The 17,780-nt window shown below is 34.6% G+C and overlaps 1 protein-coding gene across 7 annotated transcripts in view; it reads left to right on the top strand.

Annotated features, from left to right (window-relative positions):
- The first annotated feature begins 147 nt into the window (after positions 1-147).
- Positions 148-17,780, top strand: part of col6a2 (collagen, type VI, alpha 2) — a 39,630-nt gene continuing 21,997 nt past the window's right edge. For 2 of the 7 annotated variants that reach the window (XM_087273944.1, XM_087273947.1), the window contains exons 1-14: positions 148-313; positions 4,065-4,166; positions 9,984-10,591; positions 12,585-12,605; positions 13,659-13,724; positions 13,809-13,862; positions 13,998-14,042; positions 14,330-14,356; positions 14,434-14,460; positions 14,576-14,620; positions 14,729-14,782; positions 16,654-16,716; positions 17,093-17,155; positions 17,236-17,289. In XM_087273944.1, coding sequence (XP_087130070.1) covers positions 4,079-4,166; positions 9,984-10,591; positions 12,585-12,605; positions 13,659-13,724; positions 13,809-13,862; positions 13,998-14,042; positions 14,330-14,356; positions 14,434-14,460; positions 14,576-14,620; positions 14,729-14,782; positions 16,654-16,716; positions 17,093-17,155; positions 17,236-17,289 — 1,215 coding nt within the window. In that variant the 5' untranslated portion in view covers positions 148-313; positions 4,065-4,078. Of the gene's footprint in view, positions 318-4,064; positions 4,167-9,965; positions 10,592-12,584; positions 12,606-13,658; positions 13,725-13,808; positions 13,863-13,997; positions 14,043-14,329; positions 14,357-14,433; positions 14,461-14,575; positions 14,621-14,728; positions 14,783-16,653; positions 16,717-17,092; positions 17,156-17,235; positions 17,290-17,780 lie in introns of all 7 variants that reach the window. The other 5 variants (XM_087273943.1, XM_087273946.1, XM_087273941.1 and 2 more) reach the window with 3 other exon arrangements.

Raw genomic sequence — 17,780 nt, 5'->3', positions numbered from 1 at the left:
GTGAACATGCGTGGGTGATACACACACTACACCCTTCTTAGGATTCATCAGAGCGTCAGTGTGGAAGCACAGCGCCGCCACGCGGACAGAAGCGGGGACGCGCGCGGTGCAGCGGCGCGCATGAAGGAGGATCCAGACTTCTGTTCAAGCTGGGAGAAGCGCAGAGGAAACCTCTCCTGCAGCTTGGCTTCTCACTCACTCCCTCATTTTGGACTTTATTCTGATTTCTGCTTCTACCTGGTTCGGAATGTATGCTTGGTAGTCCTCAACATAAATCAGCAGTCGAGAAGTTCTTAAGATTCTCTGGTCTTGGGTGGGTAAGTCGAAACTAAGTTTATATAACTTTGGCAAATGCATTGCTGACTCTGAAGAGTGCAGGTTTGGAAAAGCACGAGCACTTAAGCTAGCCTATTATAATGTTCAGTTACAGTAGTTAGTATTTTATCATCTGCTTCTAATATTTGCTGATTTAGCGAAGAGATAGAGAAAAAAGTGGGATTTGCATGCACTTCATCAATATTATTTCGTCCTATTGATCACATATACAATTTAATCAAATAATAAAGCCTTGATCGCATTATTGTTAGACGCAAGTTGACTTTATTAAGTATTTATTGTATATGTTTGCATATATCTAATATTGTTTAATAGACATGAAAACAGACTAACAGGCAATGAAACCTAAATAAATGTAATAACATGTAAACAATGAATTTAATTAATCCATTAATTAATTAATGTACATTATATGCTACGTTTGCAATATATCAATGCAATTATTTGCACTTCTTGGTAAGTTGTTGCATCACGTGATATTTGGATGTAAGCAGGAATAAGGTTTTTGTGCTTAAGTCAATATTTATGTTTTGTCACCTTTTTATGGCATATATAGGGTATCAGATTGACTCATTTAATTAAATGTGAGGCCTAGCTGAGATAATTGTTTCAAATACAAGCTGTCATAATAACTTTTGTTGAAAATGTCTCTAGCAGCAGCCATTCTGAATCTGCTTTGACAGCTTAGTAGTAATAGTTAGTCTGAATTAGCCTATGAGAGGTCCAGAGAAAGTATGATCTCATGTTATTTTTAAGCAAATAACCAGTTTGTTAGAGACAAAATTGACATATCAAGAGTATAGGGAGCCTCAGAAAGTCAGAATGTCTTTTATTAGACATTTGATTGAATAATTGTTGAAATGCATTACTTCCAGTTGTTGATGTTTGCATGAAAATCCATCTTAGTGAACTAGAAAATTAGTTTTTAATCTCTGTGCAGGAATCCCAAATGCATTGATTGGTCCATTTTTAACAGTGGAGTACAAAGTAGAACCTTCATCAAGACAATATTCACACTTTATTAACCATTCCATTGAAAACAAACTATGAATAATTCAAATGACCAAGATAATTAGTATGGAGACTTGTTTTGCTTTGCAATTATACACAACTTCCTGCTATTTAAGCCACACCCTGTTTTAAGTTAGATTGAATTAGTGCACGCCTACTTTTTTGTTTCCATGGTTCTGGAATTGTTTGTCATAGTGATTTTTAACTCTTATAAACCACTAGCAGAACCAACCAGCTATGAGGTGAATCACAACACCACAAACTTTGACGTGAATAAAAAAAACTTGTTTAAAGTCAGAGCCTGTTAGGTGAGACTTTATTAGTTATGTTGTAAAATAATATATTGAAGTCTTTTTTTTTTTGGTAATGTCAAACACAACTCCTACTGGTGCCATAATAATGCCATTGGAAAATCCTTTTAAAAAGTTCATGATAAAAATGTAAAATGCTGATGCTCCTCAGGATTTTAGGACTGCAAATTGAACAGCTTTATTTCTATTCTGAACTTCCGAATCACAAGAACTTATTCAATCGAAAGCAGGTGGATCTTTGAAAAATACATAAAAATTCTTGATTTGAAGAAAAAAATGTATGTGAAAAAAGACAAAAGCACAAGACCGTATACTAAACAACTTTAATTACAAAAAGAATTACAACCCCATTTAACATTGCAAATGACACACTGGTAACTATTTTTGTAAATTACGAAGTATTTAACTGTAATACAAACTAGGGTTAGGTCGATACACGATGCCATCGTTCAGCACCGATGACATCACGACGCTGAGCCAGGATAGTGATCCTCCACCCCGCCCTCTCGCAGCAGCAACCTGCTCGCGAAAAATACACACTTAGGCCCCGTTTACACTAATGCGTCTTAGTTTTAAAATGCCATTTTAGAATGAAAACGATCCATGTACACACTGGCATTTCACCTAGCATTACTGAAAAGATCTTTCCGTCCACACTATACCACTGAAAACGCACATCACATGACCACACACACACAAACTCTGTCAAAAGCTCCAGCAGTCTGCCCAGAAAGCATTGCACATCAGACAGTTTATGAAGGATGTACCGCTGGATTGCATCCACTATAGTTGTTAAATTTGATATTTAATTAATCTTGTCTATATCTAACAACTCTTCAGTCTTTTAAATCTATCAGGTAATGTGTCACAGCGTCAGTACACTGCTTCAGTCTTTCGCTTTCATGCTCGTACTTAGTAATTTTAGTGTAAACCTCAGACACTGTTGGTTGTGCATTTTTTTTTTTTACCAAACCATAGGGAAGCCTATTCATGCCAGAGTACTGTGGAAAAAAGAATTGACAGGTAGTAATTTGTGTGTAACTTTATTTATTTATGATTTGGTTATAGGTAAAACAAAGACCATGCAGGTCAGGAAGTTGAAATTGTAGGCTACAAATAATTAATTCGTTATGAATGAATTAATCATTCATAAATAATAAATTCACCGCTGCCTATGACGACAATGCTATCGTCCATTGCGATGTTTCACAATAGACATCTTACGATGCCAAATTGTTCGACATCGCCCAATACTAATATGAATTGTATTTTACTGTAGGGTAGTCATAGACAATACTGTAAAAACGTACACAGGAAGCTAAATGGTGCTGAAAATGTGAATATCGAATTTTTGTTGTAATTATTTACAGTAAGGTACTGGTTAACTGCTGCCAGTTAATTACTGTAGATTCTACAGGTAATGATTAACAGTGCAGGTAAAAAAAATATTCATTAAACAAAATTAAATATTTATATACAAAACTAAAATAAGTCCAAGGTACTCGAAAAATGTGGAAAAAATATTAAATAGCCTTTATTGACCTGGCTAACCCTTTAAAATTTTGAGGAATAGCCATGTCAATAAAGGCTTTTAAATATTTTTTCAACCTACTGTCAGTGTTTAATTTGGCAAATCCCTTACCCAAGAAGCACCAACACAATATTTAAGCTACCGTTAATATATCTATATATTTAAATATTTTGGGAGCACAGAGAGATCAACTAAATTATTAGATCTACTCATCTGCAGTTATTCATGGGAGTGGGTGGAGCTAAAGTTTTTTTGGCACACTGTGCTCGCAACGACTTTCTGATTGGTGGGATTTTCTGTATGGAATCATGGGAAATGTAGTTTTCTACACAATTTCTGCAATTAAACATGGTTGTTTCAAAGTCAGTTAAATGTGAACATATTGGTTTAAAATGTCGTCTGCAATTGATTAACCTCAGAGCTCCATATGGAGAAGCTTAATGGAGTTTTTCATCTGTTATCTATGTTTGAAGAATATCTCTTGAATATTTCCATTATCATTTCAACTTCCTATGGGTGTGGCCACTTCAATTCAGTTTCCACCTACTGCTTGACTATGTTTGAGCATTTTCAATGGAAAATTCAAGAAGCACTGTTCATTTTCCAATAAGAAAATGCAACTGAATTCATATTTTATGCAGGAGATAGAGTCTATCATCCTGCATTTACCGTATTTACCATAGTGTTACTGATTGTTAGGTCCTAATTTCATAATTGTGCACTTTAAAGCATTAAAGCATTTCACATTCACCAGATCCAAGTCCCTATGTTTTGTAAATGAGCATGCTAGGAGCTAAGAGATGTCTACAGACAGATTTATGAGCATGTTGTGCTGTGATCATGGTCAACATGTTCTGTTTGCTTGTCTTGTTCAGGAAGGAGAGTGAGGATGATGAGCTTGTCGATCCTCCTCCTGTTGTTTGTGGGTGTTCATGCACAGGGCCAGACTCCAGCCGGCTCTTCGTGTAGTCCTATAAGTGAGTAAATAATGCTTGATTTGGTGAAAGATTATTCTGTTTATTTCTGTGAATGCATGATTTTATTATTTATTTGATTAATTAAATTGTTCAGAAGTGGCTGTAAAGACAAATATTTCAGATTTTTATTTTTTTTTGTCGTAATCTAAATAAGACAGTAATATGATTAAGGTGTTTACATGAGTTGATTTTTGAATGTTCCTTTGATAATCCCGTTTTACATATTATAGCACATAGATCGATTAATGTCATTGCGTCATCTCGCTATCCACAATTCCTCTGGAGTGTCATGTAATTTCAGGTGTTTCATTTTTAATTTGTCGACTTTAATTGCAGTTAGGCACTTTCACTTTCATTTAAGAACATGCGTGCCCCCGTGACAAACATGATATTGGAGTATGAACTGGTGAAAGAGTGTTGTTGATACCGCACGCCATATGGGAAAAAACCTTTGCATTTAGCGATGCAGGTTTCTGTAATCCTTCACTGATTTGAAATGTGCAGAGAATATTGTCAGCTGTAAACAGCCGTGTGTGTATTGCCTATCCTGTCACAAAAAGCGGTGAAAATCTTACACAACGATGATAGTTTGATTGCGATGTTTACTTGTCTGTACTGCGTTTCAAAAATGTGACTAAAATCTGCATACTGCACATGTCTTAATTCCACTTCTGTTTAGCTCGATTATGACCTTAATCAGATAAATTAACCAAAAAAAATTGCTTTTAAATGGTAGACTCTTAATCAGAGTATTTGTGTTCATGTAAATGTACCAATTGATAAGAAGAAGCACTTCCCGATCACCAAATCAGCATATTAGAATGATTTCTGAAGGATTGTGTGTTATAAATGCTGAGAAATCGCTTTGAATCAAAATAATGAATTATATTTGACTACATTTTAATAATATTCCACAATAATTATATTTTTAAAATGAAATAAATAAATCATCTTTGGTGACGCTTCATAAAAAATCATAATAAAACATCTCGCCTCTTAAAAAACTCTGTGACCAATTAATGCATCATTGCTTGATAAATTAGTTTATGTTCTAATAAAAACAAAATCAGGATTTCTGTCATTAATAGAAATCAATTATTTCAATTAGAAATTATTTGTAACATTATTAAAGTCTTTATTGTCTGTTTTGACCTACGTTAATGTATCCTTTATGAATAAAATAAATTACATTAAAAACAAATGGAAAAACCTTAATGACTGGATTCTGTGATAATTAGAAAAAAAACAGCATTTATTTGAGTTATAAATCTATTGTAACATTATCAGTGCCTATTTTAGGGCTGCAAGATACTGGAAAATACATGTATTTTTTGTGATATTTATAATAAAACTGGAGCAGCACGGTGACTCAGTAGCGCTGTCGCCTCACAGCAAGAAGGTCGCTGGTTCGAGTCCCTGCTGGGCCAGTTGGCATTTCTGTGTAGAGTTTGCATGTTCTCCCCGTGTTGGTGTGGGTTTCCCCCACAGTCCAAATACATGCTCTAAAGGTGAATTGATAAAAATAAATTGTCTGTAGTGTATGAGTGTGTATGTGTGAATGAGTGTGTATTCTGGGTGTTTCCTAGTAATAGGGTGCGGCTGGAAGGGTATCCGCTGCGTAAAACATATGCTAGAATAGTTGGCGGTTGATACCGCTGTGGCGACTTTTAAAATATAGACTAAGTCGAAGGAAAATGAATGAATGAATTTTAGATTCAATAGGATGATTTTGTAGGGGAGTGTTAACAAATTAACAAGCAGTTAACAATTCGTCACCTTAGAATTAAAAGGTTCTACCTGACATTTTGTCAACATTGAGTTATTGACATATTCTTATTAAATAGCAAATTATTTACATTATGGGATGTTTTTTTAATAGTTGTTTACATTTTATGACTTTTTATTTAAAAAACAAATGTTTGCTATGCAATGCAAAAACTTTGAAGCTCAATAGCTCAAAATCATTCAGAACGCAGATAGAACCTTATAATTCCAAGGTGACGAATTAACAAATTAGAAAAAATACAGTAGAGCAAAAATACAAATGAAGGGATCTAACCGTATTCAGGGTACAGAAATCAAAGATTCAAATATACAATAAAATTGTATATTCTTCATTGTATAAATAATTAAATACAGTTAATATTCAATAAGTTAAACCTAAAAATGCAATCATATCTCAAGATCAAATGCTTTAAACTTTACTTTAAAAATGCTTACACAGTCACACAGACTTTAAAAACACAATTGATAAATGTTAAATGTTTTATGGTAAAACTGAAATTAATCCACAATTGCACCTGGTCAACTATAATCCTGACTCCACATTACAGATCCTGCTTTGTGACTTGACTCACACGTTGCGATATCAATGTTAAAATGATATGATGTGCAGGCCAAGCCATATTGTCACTGACATGCTAAATAAGCATGCTGTACTAACTTCTTTTAATACTACCTAGGGATGCTCATTTTGTTTGCTTTTGCCAACCGACAACCGCAGCTCGTTAACCGAATATTAACCATAAACAGATAATTATTAAAATGTTATTTAATCAAAAACAATTTTGACATGCCTATGTTGTGTGACACATTAAGTATTTCATTTTAAAATACTGATTTATTTTAACATTCGAACAGCATGCAGAACATAACAGAACATCTTCACACACCTGCAGTGTTTCCAACAGCATAGAAAAACAGAATAGGCTAAACTAAATAAAAAGAATCAAATAAATAGGCCTGCTCTAGATATTTTTTATTTAAATGACAAATTTACATTACAAAACAAAAACACTGACTGAATACTTTTTAAGAACCTGCATAGGCTGTTTGTTTGATAATTTTTTCTTCCGTCAAATAAAAATATTAGGCCACCTCAAATAGATCGCTCCACGAAAAATATGCATTTAATTTATGCTCCGCTGTTGTTGTATTACAAATCCTCTGTTAACATTTTTAATAGAAGTCATTAGTTTAAAGATTAAGGGCTCTATAATGACAATCTATGCGCAAAGTCCAAAGCGCAGGGTGATTCAGAATCCACTTGTGCTAATATAAGGATGGAAAAATCCGCTTTGCGCTGTGGCACATGGTCTAAAAGGTTTGAGCCTATTCTCTTAATGAGTTATAGGTGTGTTTTGAGAATAAACCAATCAGAGTCTCATCTCCCATTCCCTATAAGAGTCAGTTGCGTCGCACCATATTGCATTTGCTATTTACATGACAGACTATGTAAGTGAAAAAACTGAGCGTTACACTTGCTAAAAAACAGTTGAACAGAGCATCTACAGCATGAGAGTGAGAGATGAGCCTCCTCATTATTTACTTTCGCTTTCACTCTCGTGGATAAGGAAACGTGTTGTATGCACAGACATCAATTAGCCTACATAATTAATTTCGTTTAGTAAGCGCAAAGATTTGTTTCAAAACTATTTCTAAATTCGGTTATAATTTCCAGCAAACGAATAAATGAACAGTAATAACGAAGTTTGGTCAAACAACTGAGTTATGTCCAAATACACATGCTGTGCCCCATATGGTCTAAAACCTGACAGGTGGGTAAATCTAAGCTTGTTTTAATAAAACAAATATTAATATGCATATAATAAATAATACTGCTTATAATAATAACATTATACATGAGCAAATTGTTATGAATAAACTAAAAAAGCCTCCTGAGATGAAGAAGGCATGAAAGTATGGTTTTTATATTTATGTAGGCTAGAAAATAATAATTTTAGTAATATTTTAATCCTTTATATTTATATCATATATATATATATATATATATATATATATATATATATATATATATATATATATATGCTTATTATATCCTATATATATCCTTAATATTTTAATTCTTTTTCATATGTAAAGATATTTGCGTATTGCTGTAGCCTACATCCTGTCTGTATTAAGCAATGTGTAAGCGAGGCGCACAACTAATGCCGGTCTATTGAACAATCTCTTGTTCCAGTCTATTGAACAATCTATTATAGTTTCTCAAATAGCAGTACACCAGCAATGCACCTCAACATGCCTCCTTTTTTAGAACGGCTATGGGTGCACATATGAGCGCAAATGCACTTGCTATTTAAACAGCGTGCTGCAAAACATCAAAACGACTCTTGCGCCAAGCTGAAACTAGCAAACAACTATTGCGTCGTGCCTTGCGCCACATTGTGCCGGGTGTATGATAGGGCCCTTTGTCTTTAATTACAATTATGACTTTTTCCTCTGTCTCACTCGCAGTTCATGTGTGCATGCACTGCTTTTAATGTACGACAATAACAATGAGCCTTAAGGCTCATATGTTGACTTTTTGTAAAGTATAGGCTACTACATAACATATACCAATTTAGTTGTTTACATATTATATTGCATTAATTTGCATACATCTTTTAGAAGCTGTAAAATGAAAGCCTCAGTTTGGTGCGGAGTTAGGCTATCATTATGCCAAAATCAAGAAAAACTTTGGTTTTGTTTGATTGGTAGATTAGGCTATGTAGGCTATTAAAAAATGTCTATTATATAAAAAATTATAATAACTGTAATTTTCCAAATGGAAAAAGGTTGGTTTGTTGGTTGCAGCCTACGCTAAATCATCAGCCTATTTGTTGAGTTTATGACACGGCTTCAGGCAGCACAGAGGCCATCAGCATCAGCGCTGATTTTTCAACTCATCTGTGTCAAACTGTGACCAGAAATATCCTTCTTCTATTTTGCTTATTTGGCAAAATACATCTGAAGGCACGTGTGGTTGCACGTGTTATTGTCGCGCAAGTTAACAAATATGTATTGCACATCAGGGGCTGATCACAGCGAACGCGCTTTTCCATTACAAAAACGCGAGGGGGACCGCACTGCCTATTAAGTTGACAGGAAAAAAAGAAGGGCAGTGCTCTTTTGTATGTCACTAGGAAAAGACTGAATCAGCTGACCCATATTGCGCTCGAGTGTTGCTGTTAATTTTGTTATAACTGTAATTTTTAATAACATTGTGATATTCAAGATCTGTAAAGTCATAAAGCTTTGAATGACTTGAAACAGCGACCACAAGTCTCTCCTCCATCATTAAAAGCTCGCTGTAGTCGTCTTGACAACACAAACACTGCTGTCACCTCAAAGGAAACCCCGCCTCTGCTGTCATTTGATTGAAGGATGAAAAAGACGCAACTGAGGTAACACACTTTTTCAGCTTGATTGCACATTTTGATCGCACAACGGCAAAATGCTAGGCACGCAGGGCGCATAAGCAGCGCGTAAAACACACGTAGCCATTAGTAAGCCTTTTAAAAGATGTACCTCTCAATGCAAAAAGTGCGTTCACTGTGATCAGTCCCTTATGCAGCCAAACACTAAAAATATATAAAACAATATTTTTTAATCTTTTAACTTGGTTACAAATGAACCCTTTCGGTTAACGGTTAATCAGTTATTTTGAGCATCTCTAATCCAAGACTCTGGAACGATCTCCCACTCTCTGTAAGAACAGCTCAAACTTTTGAGTCTTTTCAGAGGTCACTGAAAACACATTTATTTTCTTTAGCTTTTAATCATGTGATGTGAGTTTATGTATTTTGGTTTCATGTATATTTTACATGCTTTTTTATTTGATTTTATGTACAGCACTTTGGTAATCCATTGTGATTTGTAAAAGTGCTATAGAAATAAAGTGAGTTGAGTTGAGTTGAGTTACTACCCTCATACTTGTAACCATTAGTGCATTTCTTTAACAAATATAGCACTTCCTTCATGCTATTTCACCCTGATTTAGTGATTTAAATCCCCAAGTGTGTTCTGTCCCTTCAGAGAGTACCGAATGCCCGATCGACTTGTACTTTGCTATTGACACATCTGAGACCATCGCTCTTCAGGAGAATCCGCCAGGCAGCTTGGTAGAGAGTATCAAAGATTTCACCATCAGATTTGCTGAGAAGCTCCAAAATGTGAACTACAGAGGATCCGTGAACATCACCTGGGCCATCGGAGGACTCCACTTCTCCCAGCTCCAGGAGTTCTTCAGCACCATCACCACTAAAGAGAAGTTCATCAGTAATCTCCGGCCCATCAGATACCTAGGCAGGGGCACGCACATTGATTGCGCCATCACCAACATGACCAAGCAGCTGGTCCGCTTTCCATCCAGACCCGATGCCAAACGATTCGCCGTGGTCATCACTGATGGTCACGTGACTGCGAACCCATGCGGAGGGATCAAAGTGGCGGCAGAACGGGCACGCGATGAAAATATTAGGATCTTCGCTGTGGCATCGTCCAGGAATTTGGAGGAGACGGGACTCAGGGAGATAGCAAACTCACCCGCTGGAGTTTACCGGGATAAATACATGGCGGTGAATCTCACTGGAACACGGCCGGTCATTGTGACGTCCACAATCGATCGCATTTATGACACAATGGTAATGCAATGCTTTTTATTAGTGCTAGGAAAAGATTACTTGCAATTAATCACATCCAAAACAAAAGTGATAGATGTGTGTGTTATATAAGCAATATCACACTTGAAGCAGTGCGATATAGCTGTATATCGGCGCTGGTGGGAGGCATGCAGTGGCTTGAGGCCTCAAGCCGAGTGCCTTAGTGTCCCTCCAGTGACAATACACAGCCATATCGCACTGCTACGAGTGTGATATTGTGTTTATACAACAGTTCATTGACATAATCGTGTATATAAAAAAAAAATCAAACACGAAGAGTCTTAAATAACCTCAAAAACTACTTTTTTCCGCCATTCATTCACATCTGCAGCTGACCGCAGAACAGCAAAAACCATTGCTACTTCACACACATCACTTTAGAGATAGCATTTGAATGATTCTCTAGCTTAATATTTAAAGTGATGACAAAACAGGTGATTTTTGCTCACATTTTAAGATTATAAGGCTGAACAGCATGAAATGCCATCAATCTACAAAGATTTCCCAGTATTTCTCTGTTGCAATCGGGAGATCACAATAATTAACCCCCAAAAAGCCAAAGCAAACACTACCCGTTTCTGTGGTATAAATACAGCACTTGTCAATATCACTTACCTGATTTCAAATGATTTATTCAGTGGTAGTTTCAAACTTGCGCTTAGAAACGCTGAGTTTTTTATCCTGTAAGGACTTATTATGCGGTCTCTGTCGCAATCTTGTGGCGCAACTTCAACCGTCTCTTTCTTTGGTCTGCTCAGAGAGGCTTATGGCGGCCGATGCACTGTATCTCCGGAATTATAAATATTTGAAAATAGGCACTATCCTTAGAAATAAACTGCATAGTTGCAATCTAAACAACTCCATTCTCAAATAAAGCTTCAAAAAAACATTATGTTGTCCAATAGCTGCAATATTTTTCAAGCTGTAGTGTCCTCTGCTTGTTGCTGTATGAGGGCGGAGTAATGCACAACGGTGAAGAGGCTGGATGAGTGGCGTTATTTAGAGAATATCACACGGCTATCAGCCAATCAGATTCGAAAACCGGACAGAAGTGTTGTATAAATATTTATACAGTTAAAGTCAAAATTATTTGGCAAAATTAATTCTTTTTTAAATATTTCCCAAATGATGTTTAACAGAGCAAGGAATTTTTCACAGTAATTCCTATAATATTTTTTCTTCTGGAGAAAGTTTTATTTGTTTTATTTTGGCTAGAACAAAAGCAGTTTACGTTTTTAAAAAAAACATTTTAGGTCAATATTATTAGTCCTCTTAAGCTATTATATATATATATATACACTTTAAGCTGGACAGTATCTCAAATAATATCTAGTAAAATACTATATTCTCTCATCATGGCAAAGATAAAAGAAATCTGTTATTAAGAATTAGTTATTAAAACTAATGTGTTTAGAAATGTTTTTTTTTTTTAAATCATTCCGTTCAACAGATATTGGGCAAAAAAATCCAGGAGGGCTAATAATTCAGGAGGACAAATAATAATTCTGGCTTCAACTGTATGTGATACACACATACATAGAAACAAACTATAAAAAACTATTGTTACATATATTTAAATTTCGATATAATTTGCATCAAACACACACACATATATATATATATATATATATATATATATATATATATATATATATATATATATAGAATATATATATATATATATATATTGTTTATCTACATATAAATTAACATTTTCTCAAATATATGCATGCACGTGTGTATTTATATATACATAAAAATATACTCTGTACACACATACATATTATGTCAAAACAAACTTTTATTTTGGATGCGATTAATTGCAATTAATGTTTGCCCAGCACTACTTTTTATACTTATATAATTTTACATTAAGACATTTAAGGGTCATTTTTCTCACATATGACTTGATTTAGTATTTTGTTGTGGGTTGAAGATTATTTTAGTAATGTTTTGTTGTTGTTCTCTCTTGCAGCTTCATATGGCTTACCAAGAGGTGAGATACTGACATCAATTGGTTTCAATGTTTTTTCCAGTAGGTTCCAACTTCAAGACTTTCCTCAAAGCTGTCACTGTACTCTTGAAAATAAAGGCTTTACATGTCTTTTTTTATTTGCATCAGTGCATTGGAAGCTTAGTTGAACAGTTCCTATAAGTAACTTATAGTTTACGCTACAGTAATTTACTAAACAGTTTTTACTTTAGTGTTTAATAAGCTTCATGTATGGATGACAACCTTGCCAAACGCAGATCCACAAATGTCCACAAAAATTTTTTTTTAAAAAAATAATAAAAACACAAATGACGTGATACACATTTGTTCCATGTTTATTTTACATGTTATTTTTAAAGGGATAGTTCGCCTAAAAAGGAAAATTTCCTCATTATTTACTCACACTCAAGTGGTTTTAAATTTCTTTCTTCAGCTGAACTCAAAACATTATATTCTGAAGAATGTTGTAAACCAATTCAATTTATCTTAATTTCTATAGCACTTTTACAATTTAGATTGTGTCAAAGCAGCTTAACATAGAAGTTCTAGTAAATTAAAACTGTGTCAGTGCAGTTTTCAGAGTTTAGTTCAGTTCAGTGTGCTTTAATTTTCACTGCTGGAAGTCCAAACACTGAAGAGCAAATCCATCATGCATAGTAGGATCAAGCACACTATGGAAATTTCCAACATTCTTCAAGATAACATCCTTTGTGTTCAACAAAAGAAAGAAACAGGTTTGGAACAATGGATGATAAGTAAATGATAACAGAAATATCCCTTTAACATGTGAAGCTAGTGTGGATTGTCTGTAATGGCTCGTCATGCTAAATAAAACAGTGTATAGATGTATAGAAGTATAGATGTTGACGTTCTTTACTGAACCATTGAGTTATCACATTTTACTTCTCTATGATCGTTCTATGAAAGGACTTATCATAGAATTTAGTTTAAAACCTCTGGAGTTATCCATATAGATGTTGTAAAGGTTCTTCATTTTTACTTAATTTTATAAGTGACCGAACTCATTTCTAACTAAATTTCATTGACATTTTCCAGTGCTACTCTACCAAATGCTTGGAGACTCCAGGACCTCCAGGTCCCCCAGGACACAGAGGACAGAAAGTGGGTGTTACAACAAGATGAACTGTTGTGGAAAAACTATTTTATTTCAATCAATTAAAACCTGATCCAACTTCATTATTACAGGGAGCTAAAGGAGATAATGGGGGCGCTGGCCTTAAAGGTGAAAGGGGACGACCTGTGAGTACAAGCCAATTCTCTTGAATGTATTATACACACTCCATAAACTGCATTTGAACTGAATGAGATTGAATAATAAATCTTATTTGCATTTAGTGAAAGTCTCATGCCAGTACTATTTCTTTTACCCTGAAGGGAGATCCTGGTATTGAAGGACCCATTGGACATCCTGGTCCTAAAGTAAGTTTTTAACATATCTCAAGTGGAGTGAAAAGGTATGGGGCAGTATACTTTATATGAGTCAAAGCATTCAATATGTACTGTATATCTGGCTATGGGATAATGTTCATTAATTGATAAAGCATATTTGGTTAGCTTATTCAAGTAAAATATTGTTCAGACAAAATGTTTTATGTGTTTTTTAAGTAAAAATCATATTTAATAGTGAAATATCAAATATTCAAATACGTTTTATTATCATTAATAGACTTGAAATGTTTTGTTTTCTTTTTTTTTTTCTTATTTAGGGAGAGCCTGGTCTCAAAGGAGAAAAGGTACACAGAAAACAGTCATCTGTAAGATTTGATAAATATGACAAAATAAGACTTACATTCAAATGATCTGTTTTTAGGGAGAAATTGGAGCACAAGGAAAAAAGGTAAGCTCATCATACCTTTTCTTATTACTTTATATTTTCTCTGAATGAACAATTTTTCATCCTGCACATATTTTTTAATCATTTACAAAAAATGTTTTAATTGTTTGTCTAACAGGGTGTTGCAGGAATAGCTGGCCGTGATGGAAAAGATGGACAGAAGGTTAGTCAATGGAAAATTTGGAAGAGAGGAAAAATGAATTATAAATATTGGTCATCATTAAACTGTCAAAATAAAAATAAATCAATAAAAAGGCCTAATTTTTAACAGGGAAAATTTGGCAGGATTGGTGCTCCTGGCTGCAAAGGTGATCCAGGTGACAAGGTATGTGCATTTATTCATTTAGATTTATCCATTCATTTAATTTAGGATATGTTCATGCTTTTTATTTTATAAAAAAAACGACTGCATTTAGTCTGGGTTCACACTGTTTTTTAAGACCAAACCTAAACATACAAAATATAATCAAAGACTTTTAGGACAGTTTTGATGCACATCCAAAATAATGCAGTGAGCCTAGCTAAACGTGTTAGCTGGATGTGTGTTTATGTGATGGTATGTTTTGTATTACTTTAGAACTCATGAAAAGGTTAGAAACTATAAAGGAGGCAAAACAGAATGAGGAATTCCATATGAAAATTGCCTTAATGAGACACATTTCCATAATGTATTGACTTGGATGGAGAGCACTTAGATAACAAAAAAGTATGAAAAATACAGGGTTTCCGCGGAGTCTTAAAAAGTTTTAAATTTCTTTAATTTCAAAAACTACATTTTAGGTCTTAAAATGTCTTGCTGAAATATTGACTTGTAGGTCTTAAATCATTTTAAATGAATCTTAATTTTTCTAGTGTCCATGTAAAGCTGCCCAATCAGGTCAATGCCCATACAGTAGGGTTGAGTCGATAGACGATGCCATTGTCCATCACCAATGGCTGATAGACATCACAATGTTAAGCTGGCATCGCGATCCTTCGCCCTGTCCCCGCCGCAGCAGCAACCCGCTTGCAAATAACACACACTTAGGCCCCGTTTACACTAATACATCTTAGTTTTAAAATGGCGTTTTAGAACAAAAACGATCCACATCCACACTGGCGTTTCATCTAGCATTTCTGAACAGCTATCCATCCATACTTTACTACTGAAAACACGCATCACGTGACCACACACACACACTCTGGCATTCAGCAGTATATGCGCACGTCTGAGCTCCAGGCAGTAAGTATGGGGTGCTTTAAGCACAAAACCCTAGAGAGCAATGCACGTCGAACAGTCTTCGGTCTTTTGAAATGGTTGGTTCCTGTTGGCTGTGTAAGTTTGTCAACACCATTATAACGACAGATCACTCTGGCTGTTCATGCCAGAGTTCCGCGGAAAAAAGTGATTGACAGGTGGTAATTTGTGTGTAACTTTTCTTTATTTGTTTATGATTGGGTTATGGGTAAAAAACAACAACCATGCGGGTCAATTAGTTGAAACAGAAGACTACAAATAATTCATTTATTATGAATGAATAAACTAATTATTCATGAATAATTATTTCACCGCTGCTTACACTAAGGTTGCTATTGTCCATCGCAATGTTTCACAATAGACATCGTATGATGCCAAATTGGTCGACCTCGCCAAACCCTACCATAGTCATCAACATCTCAATACATCTGAATCAAACTTTTAACAAAACTCTATTTAGAACTCTATTCAATGATACAGTTCAATAACATTTGTAAGTTCTCCATGTATTTATAGACTATATGTGGTGAGGACACTGACCTGGACAAACTGTTGCTGCATTTAGTTTAATTATAGTTTTTAAAGCTTGTCAAAGAAAAGTTAAAGTAAAAATGAAAAAGTGTATGTATGGTTTGCATCTTTTGACACATTATTTAAGTATTATTCAAGTAATTAGACTTGTTTAATAGGACTAGTAACAATCCTTTCAGTTTAGCCATGTATAAGTCTGAAATAATGTCTTAAATTTGACTTGGTGAAACTTGCAGAAACCCTGAAAATATATGTTTATAGCAGTCTGAGATCCATCTTTTTTTGATAGCAACATTCACTCTTAAAAATTACACTAACAAAGCCATCACATTACATTCACTTTAATCAAACCAAACCTGCCAACTAAAAGTGAGACCATAATCTAAGTTATACAGGTCATCTAACCAGTGAACATATGGCTTTTACAGGGTCCTGATGGTCATCCTGGAGATGTTGGAGAGCCTGGTCTTCCAGGCGCTTTGGGAGATAAGGTACCTGATGAATCACAGAGAAAAGAGAAACATATCAAGCCATTAAAGGAATAGTTCATCCCTCACCATTTACTAAACTTTTATGAATTTATTTCTTCTGTTGAAAAAAACCCCTTATATTCTGAACGATTATGAGGGGAAAATTGCTATTGACATCTGCAGTAAGAACAAAACATACTGTAGAAGCCAATGGCTGATTTTTTACAACATTCTTCAGTATATATTCATTTATGTTCAACAGAATAAAGAAACTCAAACAGGTTAAGAACAAGTGGTGAATGAGTAAATGATGACACAATGCATATTTTTTTTTGTGAATTACTCCAAAATTAGGAAGCTTGATTTAATATGTTTTGTTTTCTGACTTTGCTCTTAGGGTGATCGAGGTCGTCCAGGAAGATCAGGTCCTCCAGGCCCAGCTGGAGATCCTGGACCAAAAGTAGGATCTGATAACCCCAGAGATTACATCAATGTTGGAAATCAATCATGTTGTAATGTGTTCTCTTATGCCCCCTTTAGGGAGAGAGAGGAAGTCCTGGATCGCCTGGAATTCCTGGTACAAAAGGAGGCGCTGTATGTATTATTATTTTATTTATTTTTTATACTTAGTTTTTATTGATTTTTTAGGAACATAGAACCAGTGGGAACAAAACAAACAAACAAAAAAAACAAAAACAATTATACATACATACGTGTACATACATACATACTGTATGTATATATACAAATACACCCATTTCACACATGTATATCTATATACACACATACATAAAATTAACCTCAGCAAGAAAATAAATAAATAGATTAAGTATAAAATAAAATATCATAAAAGGTTGCCAAACATATTCTTACAATGATGCATTAATCTCTAGATTTATGCAAGTATTAAAATATGAATAATTATATTGCCATTGTGGAGAAAGCCAGTCCTTTACTCCTATTTGTGCTTGTGTAGGGCTTGTGTCGTTTTTTCCGTTTTCTCAACTTCTGCTATTATTATGAACCATTTGCTTTAGTTGGTGGCTTTTCCTTATACCATTTCCAGGTTATAGCTTTTTACCTGT

The sequence above is a fragment of the Danio rerio genome, chromosome 11 (assembly GCF_052040795.2).
Source record: "Danio rerio strain M-AB ecotype USA chromosome 11, GRCz13ab, whole genome shotgun sequence".
In the NCBI taxonomy this organism is placed as follows: Eukaryota; Metazoa; Chordata; class Actinopteri; order Cypriniformes; family Danionidae; genus Danio; species Danio rerio.
Note: the sequence above shows the minus strand (reverse complement) of the source record. Positions and strands in the feature narration are given on the sequence as shown.